The 15,504-nt window shown below is 37.7% G+C and overlaps 1 protein-coding gene across 17 annotated transcripts in view; it reads left to right on the top strand.

Annotated features, from left to right (window-relative positions):
* The window catches only part of CNTLN (centlein), a 177,211-nt gene extending 165,015 nt beyond the window's left edge, over positions 1–12,196 (top strand). For 10 of the 17 annotated variants that reach the window (XM_085528301.1, XM_085528300.1, XM_085528297.1 and 7 more), the window contains 4 exons: positions 2,350–2,535; positions 3,746–3,823; positions 5,631–5,724; positions 11,452–12,196. In XM_085528301.1, the coding sequence (XP_085384427.1) occupies positions 2,350–2,535; positions 3,746–3,823; positions 5,631–5,724; positions 11,452–11,501 (408 nt within the window). In that variant the 3' untranslated portion in view covers positions 11,502–12,196. The remainder of the gene's footprint in view (positions 1–2,349; positions 2,536–3,745; positions 3,824–5,630; positions 5,725–11,451) is intronic. The other 7 variants (XR_014939174.1, XR_014939173.1, XM_085528298.1 and 4 more) reach the window with 2 other exon arrangements.
* The last annotated feature ends 3,308 nt before the right edge of the window (positions 12,197–15,504 follow it).

Here is a 15,504-nt window from a genome sequence, read left to right as displayed (position 1 = left end):
GAATGGCTTTAGCAAGAAAACATCCCCTAGATTTCACACCAAAGAAAAACAAAAAGAAAAATCATAGTATTGCTAGTAGTAACAACATCAATGTTACCATGCATCAATACAGCATTGAACTCATATTCTGTATTGATTTCATTGCAGGCAGTTTGTATCACCTACGTATGCTTAAAAGTTTAAAAAGAAGCAATTCTGAAAGACAAAGTGAGAAATGTTGTAGTTTAAAATCCTGTACTTAGCTCTAGAATGCACTAGATCAATTTCTTAACCAAAGAATGGTATTATACTGACTTCAGAACATTCACCAATAAAAGCTGCTAAAATTGGTTAACTCCTGGGTTTATGTCGTTTTCAAATTGGAAATGGTTCTTCCTAACACAGTTAATACCTCTGACATTAAACACATCTGTAATAAACTGGCATATGAATTAAAAAACTAAGAAGTAAGCTATTTAGTACAAGGATCTATTTGTTTATGATGAAAAAGATGTCAACAGAGGAAGCAAATTAAATCACAAGCAAGTTCCCATTTGTTAAGTCACTTCCCAAGAAAAGTATATATCAAAACATTATTACTACTACATGACAGTGTGAAGAAGTCATATTCAAAAATAGCTGACCTCTCAGTATTCAATCTGAAGTCCATAATGTAAAAAAAAAAACCACGTAATGGTGGATCTGTAATTTTCTTTAATAACAGCAGCTTTTCTACTTGGGGCTGTGTTCTTTCTTTGTCTGTTTTGTTCTGTGAACTTTGTCCAAATGGCCTTAGCTCGCTGCTTGTAAAGCATTGCATGTTTCTTCATTCCTGTCAGCTCTCTGGTTGCAGACAAGACTGTGTACGTGGTATTCTGTTAGAAATACTGTGGAAGGAGGGACTTGTGCTTGAATCAGACAAATGAAATTTCATTGTACCTTCTCAGGTTCATGGTAGGATAACTTCTCTTTCATTAATTAAATTTTAGAAAAGTAGAGCAAAATGTTAAAAAGTGAAATACAAACAAGCAAGTGTTGGAATCAAATGAATCTTGTAATTTCTTTGAAAGTTATTATCAAGTGCTCAGTAATGACCATATTTTGAATACACTGGAGGCTGTGGAAAGTTTTGGCCCAGAGGATGCTGTAGAGTGTTTGACCTCAAATTCCAATAAACCATCTTCATAATCCTGTGGTTACTTTCTAGAGAGAAAGGCATTCTGCAGCAAAATATTTTTTAGGACTTTATCAGCTCTACAATGAGAGATAGTTCAACAAGAAAAGCCACACATATAACAATTGGAAAAAAAATTTTTTCTCTCATTTTAAACAGCTCGGGTGTGTCTGTGTTGACAGTCACTGTTCATCTTGACTCATTAAATACATTATAAGGATCTTCTGACGTGGAGAAGATGCTGCTCTTGTCTCTCAGCCAACAGTTTTAAAATAAAATTGTCTCATCATGTGTTTTACAAAATCTTTCTTGCATGAATGTTGAAACAGAGCAGCTCCAGTGATATAATTGATGTTTTATGCTAACGCTTTGTGTTAATTCACTGAATCAGAGAAATTTAGGCATAGGATATGTACGAACTTGAGCATCAGTTCTTTGCTATGCAGTTTGCACATGTTCAGCTTTGGAAGATATTACTCAAGCTCAGTACCTGTGTGGTGCTGTGGAACAAAAAAACAAAATCTAGTTTGAATCCCGTTCAGCTCTCATTCAAGTTCAAGCAGCCTCTTCAGCAGGACGCTTTGTGCTGTATCTTTTATTCTAGTTTTAAGTAAAGACAGGGGCCTCATTCCACTGGGTTTCTTCTGAGACCATACATTTTTTGTGCAGTCATCTCTTTTTTCCAAGGTAACATCAGGATTGTTAAATCCCAGTATCCCCTTTTTTCTATTCCAGATAATGGTGCTCATGTCTTATCACTTAAACCTTTCAAACAGCTGCCCTTTACCAGTCAGTTTTCTCTTATTTTTCTGGACTTTTTTTTAAGCTGCAACTATCTTTCTGGCTTAGCAGTACAGACCACACTACAGAAATAAATTCTAGTAGATTGAATCAGAAAATGATTTTTAATTGATACTACAGAAGCTGCTTTGTCATATGGCATTATGAGTACACTTAATTTGCTAAAATCAATAAAATATGCACCTGTATTTAAGGATGTTTTATGCTTCAGTGTATTATTTCATACTTTGTTTTCTGAACACATTATTTCATATTGAAGAGTGTATTCTATTCAATCAGTAACACGGACTGAAGTTTAGTTCCTAAATAAAAGAATTTAGTGTAAATGACACTATTTTATTTTTTTTCCATGGTGTTTAAGAAAAATTGCTGTGTTTTCTGCTTTTGTCTTCCAGGCTTTAACCAGAGAGATACACCATAGCATGCAGGAGCTGAGAATAAAAGTCAAACAGGCAAAAAAAATAGAAGAAGCAAGGGCATGTAAAAAAGGCCTTTCCCAAGAGTCTTTTCAGTTGGCAGCATCTATCCTCAATGTTTCAACAGCGGATCTTGAGGAGATATTAGAAGTAGAAGATGATGAGGTAAGTTATTTTAATTTTCCATTCTTATTGGAAGAGAATTTCAAGTCAAAGACTTGAATTTTATTGTGCAGTATCCAGCACAAATAAAGAATAGAATTGTTGAATTTAAATTAAAAGGTCAAATTAGAGATTCCTAAGGTGTCAAGACTTCGGACATACATAAATAAAATATGAATATACTGTTTTGAGCATGCAGATGTAGAGCATTACTTGAAAATCCTTAGTACTTTCCTTTTTTTGTGAGAATATTTGGCAGCGTTATACATTTTAAACAGACTTTTGCATTAATGAAAACAAAATTAGAATGTATCTTGCTGTGCCAAATTGATTCCGTTGATGATTACTTTCTTGAATTGCCATACTTATTAAAAGTACTTGTAGTAGATAAATATTTTTGGAGGGGAATCCATTGCCTTTTTCTAATGATTCTATAATATGTTTTTCTGTTTTACTGTGAAATATTTGGGTGTTTCATAAATCACCTTCTATGAAATAAATACAGTAATAGGAATTATCCTTATCCAGATATATTGAGGCCTGATCAAGTAATACATGAAATAGCCTCTGCACTTACATTTAAGAAATGTCTAGCAGTTGATCGTCATTGAGCAGTAACTGTATTTCAGTGATGACTTAGTCTTCCCTTAGCCTTAATGGAGCTTTATATTTCACAAATTATAAATGGGAGTATTCAGATGAGTTAAATAAATGCCCTTTTTATGTGTATGCAGGTACAGGTTGCATCCATGAATATAAATGTTATGGACTGATCCTTTCCCTGTTTATGCACCCTTGTAAACCCTATCACTCTTATATACCCTTGTAGAGTGGCTGGCTTTGGCAGAATTGTCTACTTGCCTGCTTCTCAAAGCAACTCCTATATCCTATTTCTCTTAAGCAATATTGGGAATATATGTGTAAAACACACAAATATACTCAATGTAGGTGATGAGATTTCACTAAATAAATTTTAAATACCTATTCCATTTATTGCTGTGTGAGAAAATAGAACACAAAAGATTTCCATATGGAGTACATATGTACCTGTATATTCATGGGAAAAGAACATGCAATTCAAGACATGCACAAACATAGATTTATAAATTTAATAGAGCCCTCATATTGAGTGGACACACTTCAGATAACTGGTTCTGAAAGCATCATTCCTACTTCCAGATGATGTCAAAATATTATGTCTCTGTACTTCTAGGAAACTGCAAAGGCAAAAATGGAGTCTGAAAAAGACAAAGAATGGCTGCTCTCTATACAGAAACTTCCTGAAGCTCAGGTTATAAATTTATTTATTTCCTTTAACAAATTACAGCTTTCTACTCTGAATAGATAAGTGTTTTTAGGTTGCAATGTATCCACTGTATTTATGCCAGTCTTTGCAATTATGCCACCACTAACTGAGATAAGGTAACATAATATCCTTGTTTTATTAGCATTTCCCTTTTATTTCTCTTAAGAAATCTTAAGAGTTAGTGGAGATAACTGAAGAGATGCTAACCTACAGTTTGCTGTGGCTAACTTAACAGCTGAAAGCTGAAACAATGCTGGAGAAAACCAGCACAGATCTTGGCAAATGCATTAATTAAATTATTGAGACAGTGGAAAGGATCCATCCTCTCATACCTCTTAGGAAAAAGAGATTTTTTACTATGTGCCTTTAAAGTTAGTATTTGATATGGACACCTGAGGAGTTCATGGGTTTCGATGACCTTTTACTGTGGACCTGTTTCCAGTCAATTCATGTTTTCCTCATAGCCAGACAGCTGTTTATTATCGTGTCTTCCCGCATTCTCTACAATATTTTCTACTGAGACCTCGAGCAGCTTGTTAGTGGGAAGTAAATATTGATTTGGCATCCTGTCAATGCAGAAAGAATGAAAAAATTTCCACCAGAGGCCCCTCAAACATTTTCCTATCGACATTTTCTGGGCAGAGAGGAAAGCTGCATAGAGGATGACAAGGCTGAGACTAGCAGAAATCCCTGAGGGGTCCATTGAGACTGCCGCTGTGACCTGTGTGATACTTCTTCTTCTCTTTCAAGTCTTTTTTTTAATACACACAGAGTCTGCTGGGATGCTCCCCTCTTGTAAGTGATCAAGGGCAGTTTATTGGCAGGTGAGAGCCCTGCTTTTCTAGCCATAGTCAGCTTTTGTTTGGACATCACTGACAACATACACCGACTCTTGAAACTTTTCCATTATGCTTTAGTTGTCTCCTTTATTCAGACAATGTGTAGCTGATATCTGAAATGAAAGAAAGTTTGATTTATAAATCCACTGTTCCTAATGCATATTCACTAGCGTGAGTCCATTTGTGGTGCCATTCAGTTCTATTAGGAATGTGGATGATTGAAAATATTTTGATAATCATTTCAAGGGAACAATCTCTTTCAGGTTGAAATGTTTTATCACTGACAGCTTTTGTGCCTAGATTGCGTCCTGCAACAGGATTTTTTAAAGAAATGGCAGGTTTTTCCTCTGTCATTATACAAACTTTGTGCCATTAAGACTTAATGCAGCAGAGAGGGAAATATCAGTTTACTTTTACTAGCTTGGTCAGAACTATCAGCATTTTAATTTAAATACTTTGTAGTGTTACGTGAAACTCGGAAATAAATACAGAACTACTCCTATTCGTGAAATTACTTTCATTGTAATTTTTGTTGTTTGTTTTAAACCTCTCTATTTCAATATTGCACTCATATTATTGGCTTCAAAATATAAATGAGATGAGGAATACGATGAGGAATTCTGGTTGTATTTTTGTTGTTATTCTTTGGCAGATTGTTAAAAAATCCTAAACAGAATTTTATCAGTTCTCTTTCAGCACAGAGAGACAGACAGAGCCAGGGCGTGGAGGGGGGGGGGGGGGGGGGGGGAGGTTATTGACCGTGTAACCAAATCTTAACGAAAGCTGTGGGAGCTCACTGCACTTAGCCACATCTGTTTGTGTACAAGTTCATAGTGGTTTTCAGTGGTTTTTGCTCCATCTTGTGGGGTTCCTCTGGAGGAGCTCCGAAGGTAAAAGTAATTCTCAGCAAATCAATCATCTTTAGGATCACAAAGGAATTAATGCTCTTTTAGGTGCAGCTGGCTCTGCTTTTCCTTTCTGTCCTTGCTAATTCACATGGATGGAAAATGCATAGATTTCTTAATTTCGGAGCAGCTCTCAGAACAGGTTTGTGCCCTTTTTAACTGCTTAACTCATGTCTTGTCCAAAGATTGGATGTGGTTTCCTTTTTTAGACACTGGTAGTATTTCTGATCAGAAAACTCAAGCTCATGGTGGAATTAAAGCTTTCTGTTAGGACTTTGTTCAGAACAGACTGCTTCATGGTGCAAGCTGACAAACTGTGAACCCCTCTGTGTGCTGAAAAAAAGGTGCAGGGTTGCTCTTTACTCTTATTCTGAGAAAATGTTCAAATGGAAATTGCATCAGATCACTTAATATTGCAGTTTGATATAGTGTCTTTTTGTGCCATTGAGCCAGGACTTTGGAACATAATTGCCCGGCAGTATTGATTTAATTGCCTAGGTTTATTTGTGGACTCCTAATTATTGACTGGAGGTAAATTTAATGGAGAAACCTTTATGAACACTGGGAAACTGCTGCTGTTGCTGTTATACATAATGAACTGCATCATATCCCTTTAGATCATTCTTCAAGCTAATTTTATTCCACCATGACAGTATGATAACATTTAAAATGTCATAGACATTTTATTTTTATTACTGACATACGCCATTTTACTGCTGCATGAGTTTTTTGGGGGGGACTGGGGCAGGACTAGTTGCTTTTTACTGTCATTTTATAGATTCCCCTAAAGTGTAATCATAAAGGATAGCACACCTTTGTTTTACACCTCATCTGTATCTTTATTCGCTGCACACATATGACTTTAAAAAGTGTAATTTCCATCAGCTTTACAAAAATGTTAATAATTCAGTGCTAAATATTTTTGCATTCATGAATGTCCCCAGTCAGAATTTTTGTAGCTACTTTACTGACCACTGCAGAACCGTATAGGAAGAAACTTAAAATCTGATAGAGACATCTCTGCTTCAGGATGTTGTTATGTATGTAAGGATCATCTAATCTGAAAGTACACCCATGTTCTGAATTCTGCAGAGCCAGTAAAAATCATTGACTGTCTAAACGTACATCCTGAATGGCCAACAGGTGCTTTCTCTAGTTTTTGTATTCATACTGTTACACCCAAGGACTACAGTGCTGTCACTAAAGTATAAAAATGAAGCATCGTAATAACTGATGTTTGGATGAGTTAGGAGATTCTGGATTTTGCCTTTGAAGAACTCCCCTTACAGAGGGGCTGTGACAGGAGCGCATGTAGATACCCAGTGTCCCTGAGCCATGTGTAGGAACATTGAGCTCCTTGAGATTGGGCACGGGAGAGAGAACCCGGGCGATGTATTGCATTAAAGAGTATTGGGTATCTGGGAGTTTGTGGTGTTTGTGGAAGGAAGGTACAACCATGGACATCTTGATATATAGTGGTGTTGATAGTTTGCATGAGGCTTCAACTCACGTGGGGTATTTTTCTACTGTGTCACCTGTTTGTGTATGTCTTGTTATTTGAGCCCCACACAGTGTAGTAGCATTCTCTGTTTATTATCAAGAAAAAAAACTTCTCTAGCTTTTTCTGTAATCAGATTGAAAGGATGACTTCTTTTCACAGCTTAGACAAGATTTCTCTTACCACTCAAGGCTTTCCTTCATTGTGATTGATTGTAAGGAAGGGCATCTCTGAACAATCAGTTATTAATTCTGTGAATGAGTACAACATGTTAACCCCAGTCTAGATTCCTACCTGAAGTCTCTGAGAGCTATTTTTTTTTTTTAGTAAAATACAAATCATTTGCCTAACTCTTCCAAGCATTGTACCAAATGTCAGAATTGATTTATCAGGTCCCTTATCAGATACAGAGCAGCTCTTGTCTTCCCTCCCTCTTTCTGTACTCCTCAGGATATCACATCTCATATGAAGCTGCCTAATTAAATCTTTCCTCTCATGACCTCATTATTAGTATACAAATCATATTCCAGTAGTTAAAACTTCCAGAAAAACTCCCTCCCCTTTGTTCTTTGGGCTCTCTGTAGGTATCTGTATTATCTGTCTCTAGAACACAGACTTGGAGCAGTATATTCACTCCTCATCAGTAAGGATTTTCTCTAACCAGTTTTCAGGATTTGCACTGGATTTTAAATGCAGACTTTGTCTGGTCTCATCTGCAAATGTACACCAGCCACCATGGTTATTTCCTTTCTAATTTTCTGGTTGGGACTCACCTGTTCCACTTTTCTTGGTCTCTCTCCAGCCTGCATCTCTTACCCCTTCTCTTTGAATAGGTCTCTGCTCTTGCCTGTTGTCTGCTCACATGCACATACGCACATTGTCTTGCACACACACCGACCAGTCACCACCACACGGTGTTTTACATAACCTGCACGTTAGAAAGCAGCAGCAGTGCAGATCAAATCTCTCACTGGATACTGTTAACATCACGTATGTACAGCTGTCCCAGAGGGGAGCGAGCAAAGAAAAATAATGAAATGAAGCATATCTCAGTATTCTATTCTACTGTCTTATAGTTACAGTAAAATTAGGAAGTTTGGGTCATTAAAAATTGGCATTTCTTCAGTTTTGCTTGAGATCATTCTTTGTGGTTCACACAATTCAAGTTCAGGCAGTTTTTCAGCATGTTTGGATGGCTTTGTTGAGGAAATTTATTACACTCGTGATCCTTGTGGGGAGATTTAGAATAGCAGTAACTACTAATTTGTGTATTCCAGAAATAAAATGCCATTGTATCTATGTATGTTAGCACATTTTAGAGTTTGTGAGACAGAGGTCAAATAATGTTGCAGTCCATGAATTGAGATGTTATGCCTCATTGGAGTAACATTGCCTTGCTCTCATTACCAGTCTTTTCACTAGCAGATCAGGAGGCTGTGTGGTTGTGCACACATGTGTTGTGTGAGACTCAGCAGTATAGTCTAAAGTCAACAGACGTAGCTGGTATCTTTTTTTCAAAAGGGATCTTTGAAAGAAGCGTATTCAAAGAAGGAATAAATAGGTGAGAGAAACAGAAGTAACTACCAGCATGCCTGACTCTTCAGGATCATATTACAAGATACCAAAATATCTCTCAGATGTTTAAGAAATTTCCTGCTTCATCCATATGGCTTTTTCTTGTCCCAGGAAATAAATCTGTTATTTTGATAATGGTAAATAAACAAAAAATCTTTAAATCCAGGTAAGCTTTCCATCTTTTTTTTTTTTTTATTTTTTTATTATTTTAAAAAAAAACCGAAACAACAGTTAAATACTGCTTCTCCTAAAGCCTACCATAATGTACTGATTTAGGAGTGCTATCATTGTCAGTACTCAGTGTTTGGATAAATTGCCTGTGGCACAGATAACTGAAAAGCACTTGAAGGAAGTATCATTCTGTACATAATTATCACTGGTATAAACAAGATTTCACTCCTTAGGTGTGCACTTAGCACTCACTGAACTCCCAGAGCCTTCCCAAAGCATATGGCAAGTTTGCAAACTGGGGTAAATACTTTGGAGTAGAGACATCTTCAACAGTTCTGAAGTTCTGGGGAGAAATGTAGAAGGAAGCTTCCCAGGATAGTTACAGAGTCATCATTAAAAGTAAACCTGACAGGCTTCTATTAAAGATGAAGACTGTAGAGATCATCCAGCTCTGGGTGTCGGCATGGAAATAAACCCAGATAAAAAAGTACAGCACTTTCTCTGAAACCAATAAATGTGAAATAATGACATAACATTCAACTTTCAAATGCTCTTGATTTAAATGAATGATTTAAATGGAAAGACTTCTTTAAAAATCAGTTTGCTATGACATGGAGGCCACAGAGAGTAGTGAGCAGCAAGTGAAATGTAGCTAGAATGATATGAACCAGAGACATCAATAAGAAAGCATTCATCTTGGACAGAACATTAAGGAGGTAAGATGTATCAAAAATGAATATACTCAAGCTAGGAAGAAGAATTAGGGACTTTGAGGTAATGGTATTGTGTTTTCGTAAAAACACATTTAGACAAGGAAGGAGAGCAATTAGAGTGAACAGGATGCTGGGGTCAGTGCTTTCAAAGCACAGTAGCGAGTAAGTGTCATGGAATTTCAAATAAGATTAGGTCTTGTTACTCTGGGTGCTTAGTGAGTTGGATCCTTCTATTCCCCAAAAAGTCACCACAAAAGGTGGAGATGGCTGACAGCTCTAGATGAATACTAGGAAATTCTTATCACAGACAGCAGTTATTTATGACAGATGGAGGCACATCTGGTCAGTAGGTACCAGCCCTACAGAATACCCTGTCCAATAGGAGAGAGTAATAATGCATATTACCAGCCTTTTTCTGTGACTGCAAAGTGACTGTTGAACAGAACACAGGATTGCTCTATGTCCTGTTATAATCAGTTCATGACAGATACTTGCTATTAACAAGTATTTCCTTGCTAACACTTTAATTTTTTTATTTTTTATTTTCCTAACTTGTTAGCGGCAATAAATATTAGTAGACTGAGATTCTGTTCAGATAGGTCACTCTGAAAGTAATGCCTCCTATTTGTTTCCATGGAAACTACAACAGATACAAATAGCACATTAGTGCTTTTTGATAGAGCAGATTTTCAAATACAAAATACATTCTCAACATAGTCTCCACCATTAGCTATTCATTTTTGCTAGTGATGAACTAGAGCCCACATGCCACGCTCATCAAAGTCTGCACCAGCAGGAGTGACCTAATGTTGCTGTCACCACTGTTGAAATGCACCACCCATCACCTCACTGAGCTCACATACACTGTCTGGGCTCCATAGACATTCAGCAAGCATCAATGAATGTCAGTGGGTGCGAGTTTTTCTGCACGGCAGAATTCAGTGACACACCTTTGTCTCATATGTGCTTCCTTGTCTGACGACATTGTGTCTTATTAAAATAAAATTAGTTCTGTTTCTGATAGGAATGGCAGCAGTTTCTTTTTCTATCACCACTGGTCTCACTAGGATTTCAAGAAGGCTGGCAGCTCTCTGAGGCAATGCACTAAAACTGTTGGGTTTTGCTCTGGCACAGTGCTGTCCCCTCTGTTGGAGGAACTGCATGGAGGAGCATTATATACACCCTCCACCAGTACTTCCCAACACACCACATGCTCATGCAGACAGCATTAAAGCTGTGGTGGGGGAAAATATACCCAGTCACTTTCTTGGAAGACGCTGTGCAAATCTTTTATACCAGCAGAGATATCAAAGAGGTTTTTTATTTTTTTTTTCCTGTAGGTATGTAAATGCAAATCTTTCCTACCTTATTTCAGAGGAGAAAGTTTTTGTCTGTTGTGCTTATCAATACTGTTGGAGCTTCTGGGGTTTGGGGCTTTGGTTTGGTTTTATTTACAGGTTTTCATGTATGAGTCTTAAGTTGCTGCAGTTGCCACAACATTGAGGGCCATCATGGTAGTTCTGTCTCACCCTCCTGAGAGCAGGGAACATGCACTACCACTTCTGCATGCCCTAGAGATGACTGTAACCCCTTATTGATCAGCTGGTTGAAGATAAATGACACAGATGCTATTACTGCAGTTTACATCATTAACATGACCAGTAAAGCATGAATTGTTCAATAAGGCGTTTATCTTTTTTTCATTTTACTCTGTTCTTTTATCATTTTTATGGTAGTGCGCAAAGTTCTGGGCACTAACCAGACAGGTGAACTTTAAAGTTCAAGATCTGTGTGCATATGGTAGTTGTCAGAACTAAGAATAATCTAACAGCTAGAAGAAATTTAATACATGTTTTTAACACGAAGAAAATAAAGTTAAATGACCGTTTTTCTTGCTGTGTTTCTTTTTCAGTTTCCTTTTGCCTCGTACTTACTGGATGCCATACTGGCAAAATTAAATGAGAAGAAGAAACTTGCAGAAGAGTATAGTTCCCTCATGAAGCACAGTGTAACATAGGAATCTTCAAAAAGGGTGACTAAAATATGTGCTGTCTTACATCGTCTTACCTCTTCACATAAAGAACTGTCAATAGGCACATTCAATACATAAGAAGAAGCTGTGAACTAATTAATTGTTGAACAAGAGGAATTAGTTATGTTCCTCTTTGCGAAGAAGTGTAGTGTTTCATTCTTGGAGACAAAAATTGCTGCACGTCAATACAAAGTTAAACATGAATTTCCTTTAAGTGCTTTGGCAGCGCACAGCAGCATGAGCTTTGTAGAGAGAGGATGTTTTTTATATAACCAAAACAAATGTGTACAATTCAGTAAATACAGAAAACAGCCAAGAAACTACTGAATGTAGTCAGAATGGTAGAACTAGGATTTACAAAGGATATGAGAATGTAATTGACATTTTGAACACCTTATTTTGGCTTCTTTATAAATCCCAACTTTACTATATATGCCACATGAAATTATATGCACTCTCTCTGTCAGTAAATGAATGACTGTAGAGGAAAAACTAAACAATGCAGAGTAATAATCCTCAGAAAAGTTGTATTTTCTTCTAAGTAGGATGGCACCGTGTGCAGTGAGTTTTGTGTTTTAATTGTGTTTTTAAAAGTTCAATGCAATAAAGTTATTTCCAACATGGATTTTTTTTTCCCGTTAGTAGTTCCATTGGAGTCTCAGTTCTTTCTCAGCTAATATCAAACTGCAAGCTCTCACTCTGTTTGGAAAAATGGGATAGAGTTTTCTTTTTTTCCACCAAGATTTCTATGCTGGTACTAAATGATTCCTCCTTCCTTGATAACATTTTATATTCTTCTCAACCATCCTACATGAAAAAAAAAGGAAAGATAAAGATTCCTGAACTCCTCATGTTTTACTGATATTTAGCTCTTAAAAGAGCTAAATGCTAAAGAGCATTTTAAAAAATGTTTTTTCGTGAATGAGTATCTTGTTTTGAGTCTCACAAGTTTGCTCATTTAAAGCTTTTCTGTGCCTGGTTTTGATGAGAGGCCTTTTCTACCAACAAACTCACTTTCCTTATGTGACACCACCTTTGGCAGCCAAGGTAAGTGGGGATGGGGCATTCAAGTGCCACAAATATACACAGGACATTTTCACAGAATCACAGAATTGCAGAGGCTGGAGGGGACCTCTTGAAGTCATTGACTCTGACCCCCTGCTCTAGTAGTGGCTTAGGGAACCTGCCACTACTTTGGTTGCACAGGGAAGGATCCAGGGAGGTTGTGGCTGTCTCTAGAGAAGGACACACTATAACCTATCTGGGCAGCCTGTTCCAGTTCCCTATCACTAGTTAAAGCTCTTTTTTATACTCAGATGAACCTTCCCGTGTTCCAGTTTGTGGCTATTGTCCATTGTCCTGTAGCTGGGCACCACTAAAAAGCCTGGATCCATCCTCTTGATGCCCACCTTTTAGATATTTATAAGTATTGATACAAGTATTGATCCTGTCAGTCTTCTCCAGGCTAAACAGTCCCAGATCTCTCTGCCTTTTCCTCATAAATGAGATGCTCTAGGCCCCTCTGCTGGACTCTCTCTATAAGTTCCCTGTCTTTCTTGAACTGGGAAACTCAGAATTGGACACAGTATTCCACATGTGACCTCACCAGAGCAAGAGTAGAGGGGTGACCTGCTGGCCACACACTTTTTAATGTACCCCAGAATACCACTGACATTCTTAGCCACAAGGGCACACTGCTGGCTCATGGTCAACCTGTTGCCCACCAGGACACACTGGTCCTTGTCCACAGAGCTCCTTTCCTGCAAATCATCCCCTAACCTGCACTGATGAGTGAGGTTATTCCTCCCCATGTGTAGGATCGAATACTAGTCCTTACTGAACCTTTTAAGCAAACTTTTGACCTTTTATGTTGTCTTGGGCACTGAAACAACTCCATGTAGTCAAACTTGCCTCAAATTAATTTATTGCTAATTAACAAGCTTTTAATTATTCACTTTGGTAATGAGAAGTCAAACAAATATAAAAGCACTTAGGGAGCAGATTGCCTCTGCTGCTCCCTGTTCACAGTTCTCCTGCTCCTTGCTATTTGGGGCTGATCAGTGTCTTGTTCCTCCCTTCACTGAGCACCTGTGGCATGTTTCCTGTCCTTTCTTCTGCCCAGTGTCCCTTATGCATCAGGTGTAGGCATCAGGTCTGTGATCAGGTACCCCATTCAGCTTTATCTCTCCTGCTTGGCCTCTGATTTTTCCATTAGTGTCTCTCCAGCCCAGGGCTGTCAGCTTCCTCCCTGACTCCTGTGTCTAGCAGCTCCCTGGGCCCTGAGAAATACCGTCACATCTGTGAGATACTGCAAGCTCTCAGTAAAAGTGCAGGATTGTGTCGTTCTGGTCTTTCCACTGTAATGTACAGCATGTTGTAAGCATAGCACGTTCAGAAAGCAGTGTCCCCGCAGTGCTGTGGGCTTTAGCTAGACTTTCGTTACATGGCTAATAGGTACCATCCCACCTTGCACTGCACACACTGAAGATTTATTGCACATTTGGAAGAAACCATATTTTTTTTAACATATCTCTGTTACTAATTATAAATGCTGTTTCTGCAATGAATTTTTTCGTCTTAGTTCATTTTTGTCCTGCCTGCTGAAGAAGTGAGGAATACCGAACAGTTAAAATATCTTCTTTCTCAGGGACCAGCTGCAGATTATACAGCTACATTACAAATTAGTGCAGAACGGATTCTGATTTGAGGAGAAGCATCGACTTGACTCTTTTGAGATGCTATTTCCAATAAATCTAAATTTAAAATACTATAAAAGGTGATGGTATTTTGGGCTAACTTTACCAGTGAACATTCAGAAAATTCACTGTATCTGGGTTTCTGTTCTTTTACATCCTGGTGATTTCTGATATGACCTCTAGATGGCAAACTTTCACAAAAAATAGGTTCAGCATTGACTTCTGGTCACACTTGTGAGTGGCTTCACCTGTGCATCCCACATAGGATGGAAACTCTGAATTACTATTTCAGAAAGACCTGATGCTCCGGCTATAGTAATTTATATTGAAACATGTGAGATATGTTGGCTGTTTAGAACCATTATGTAAGGTGTTGCAGAGGCAAATCCCTGTTACATAGCAACTTTTATGTAAGCAGGTTGCTCTGATAGTAGTGGCCCCTATCTATTTCAATGAAAGCTACTGCAGATACAGAGAGCACAATAATATTTGATAGAGCAAATTCTCAGCTGCAAAACAATATTTGTTGATATAGTCACTGCTATTAGTCAATTCATATGAATGAGTTGATGGAAATACTCTTTATTTCATGGTGTAACAGTTGTGTGTGCCTGTCTGGAAAGTGTTTTGGATTCCATGTCATTGTTGCCATTGCTGAAGTGCACCACCCACCACCTCACTGTGCTCATATCCATTGTTTGGTCTCTAAGAAAGCATCAGTGAATGTCAGTGGGTGCCATTTTTTCCACATGGAGGGATTCAGTGACACACCTTTGCCTCATGTGCACTTCCATGTCAAGCATCATTCTGTCAGCACATCTGCTGCCATCGGTTATGCAACAACAAAGTGTAATGGAATATTGGTGGGAAGGTTCAACTTCTGCTGTACCACCAACATCCACCTCTGACACCGTGGGTGAACATAATAAAATAGAAGGCATTACTTTCAGAGCAGTCCTCATGTAAATACACACAAATATATACAAACGTATATGTGTGTGTATTTACATGAAGGCTGCTCCTAAAAAACATATATGTATGAATATGAACATATGCAAGCATATATGTGCATATATATGTATATGAGAAGAAAACTTTGGAATTGTGCAGAGCTTCAAAGTTGTGAAAATGTTCTAATCATTTCAAAAAATCTTTATTTTGTACTCTAAAATGTCAAAATGAAAGTCAGCATCTGTCAATAATGACTTCTCACTTTATGTTTCTCTAGTGCCATCTG

This window comes from Coturnix japonica, chromosome Z (assembly GCF_054131305.1).
Source record: "Coturnix japonica strain WE chromosome Z, WE-NBRP24, whole genome shotgun sequence".
In the NCBI taxonomy this organism is placed as follows: domain Eukaryota; kingdom Metazoa; phylum Chordata; class Aves; order Galliformes; family Phasianidae; genus Coturnix; species Coturnix japonica.
The sequence above is the reverse complement of the archived record's forward strand: the minus strand, read 5'-3'. Positions and strand labels throughout refer to the sequence as shown.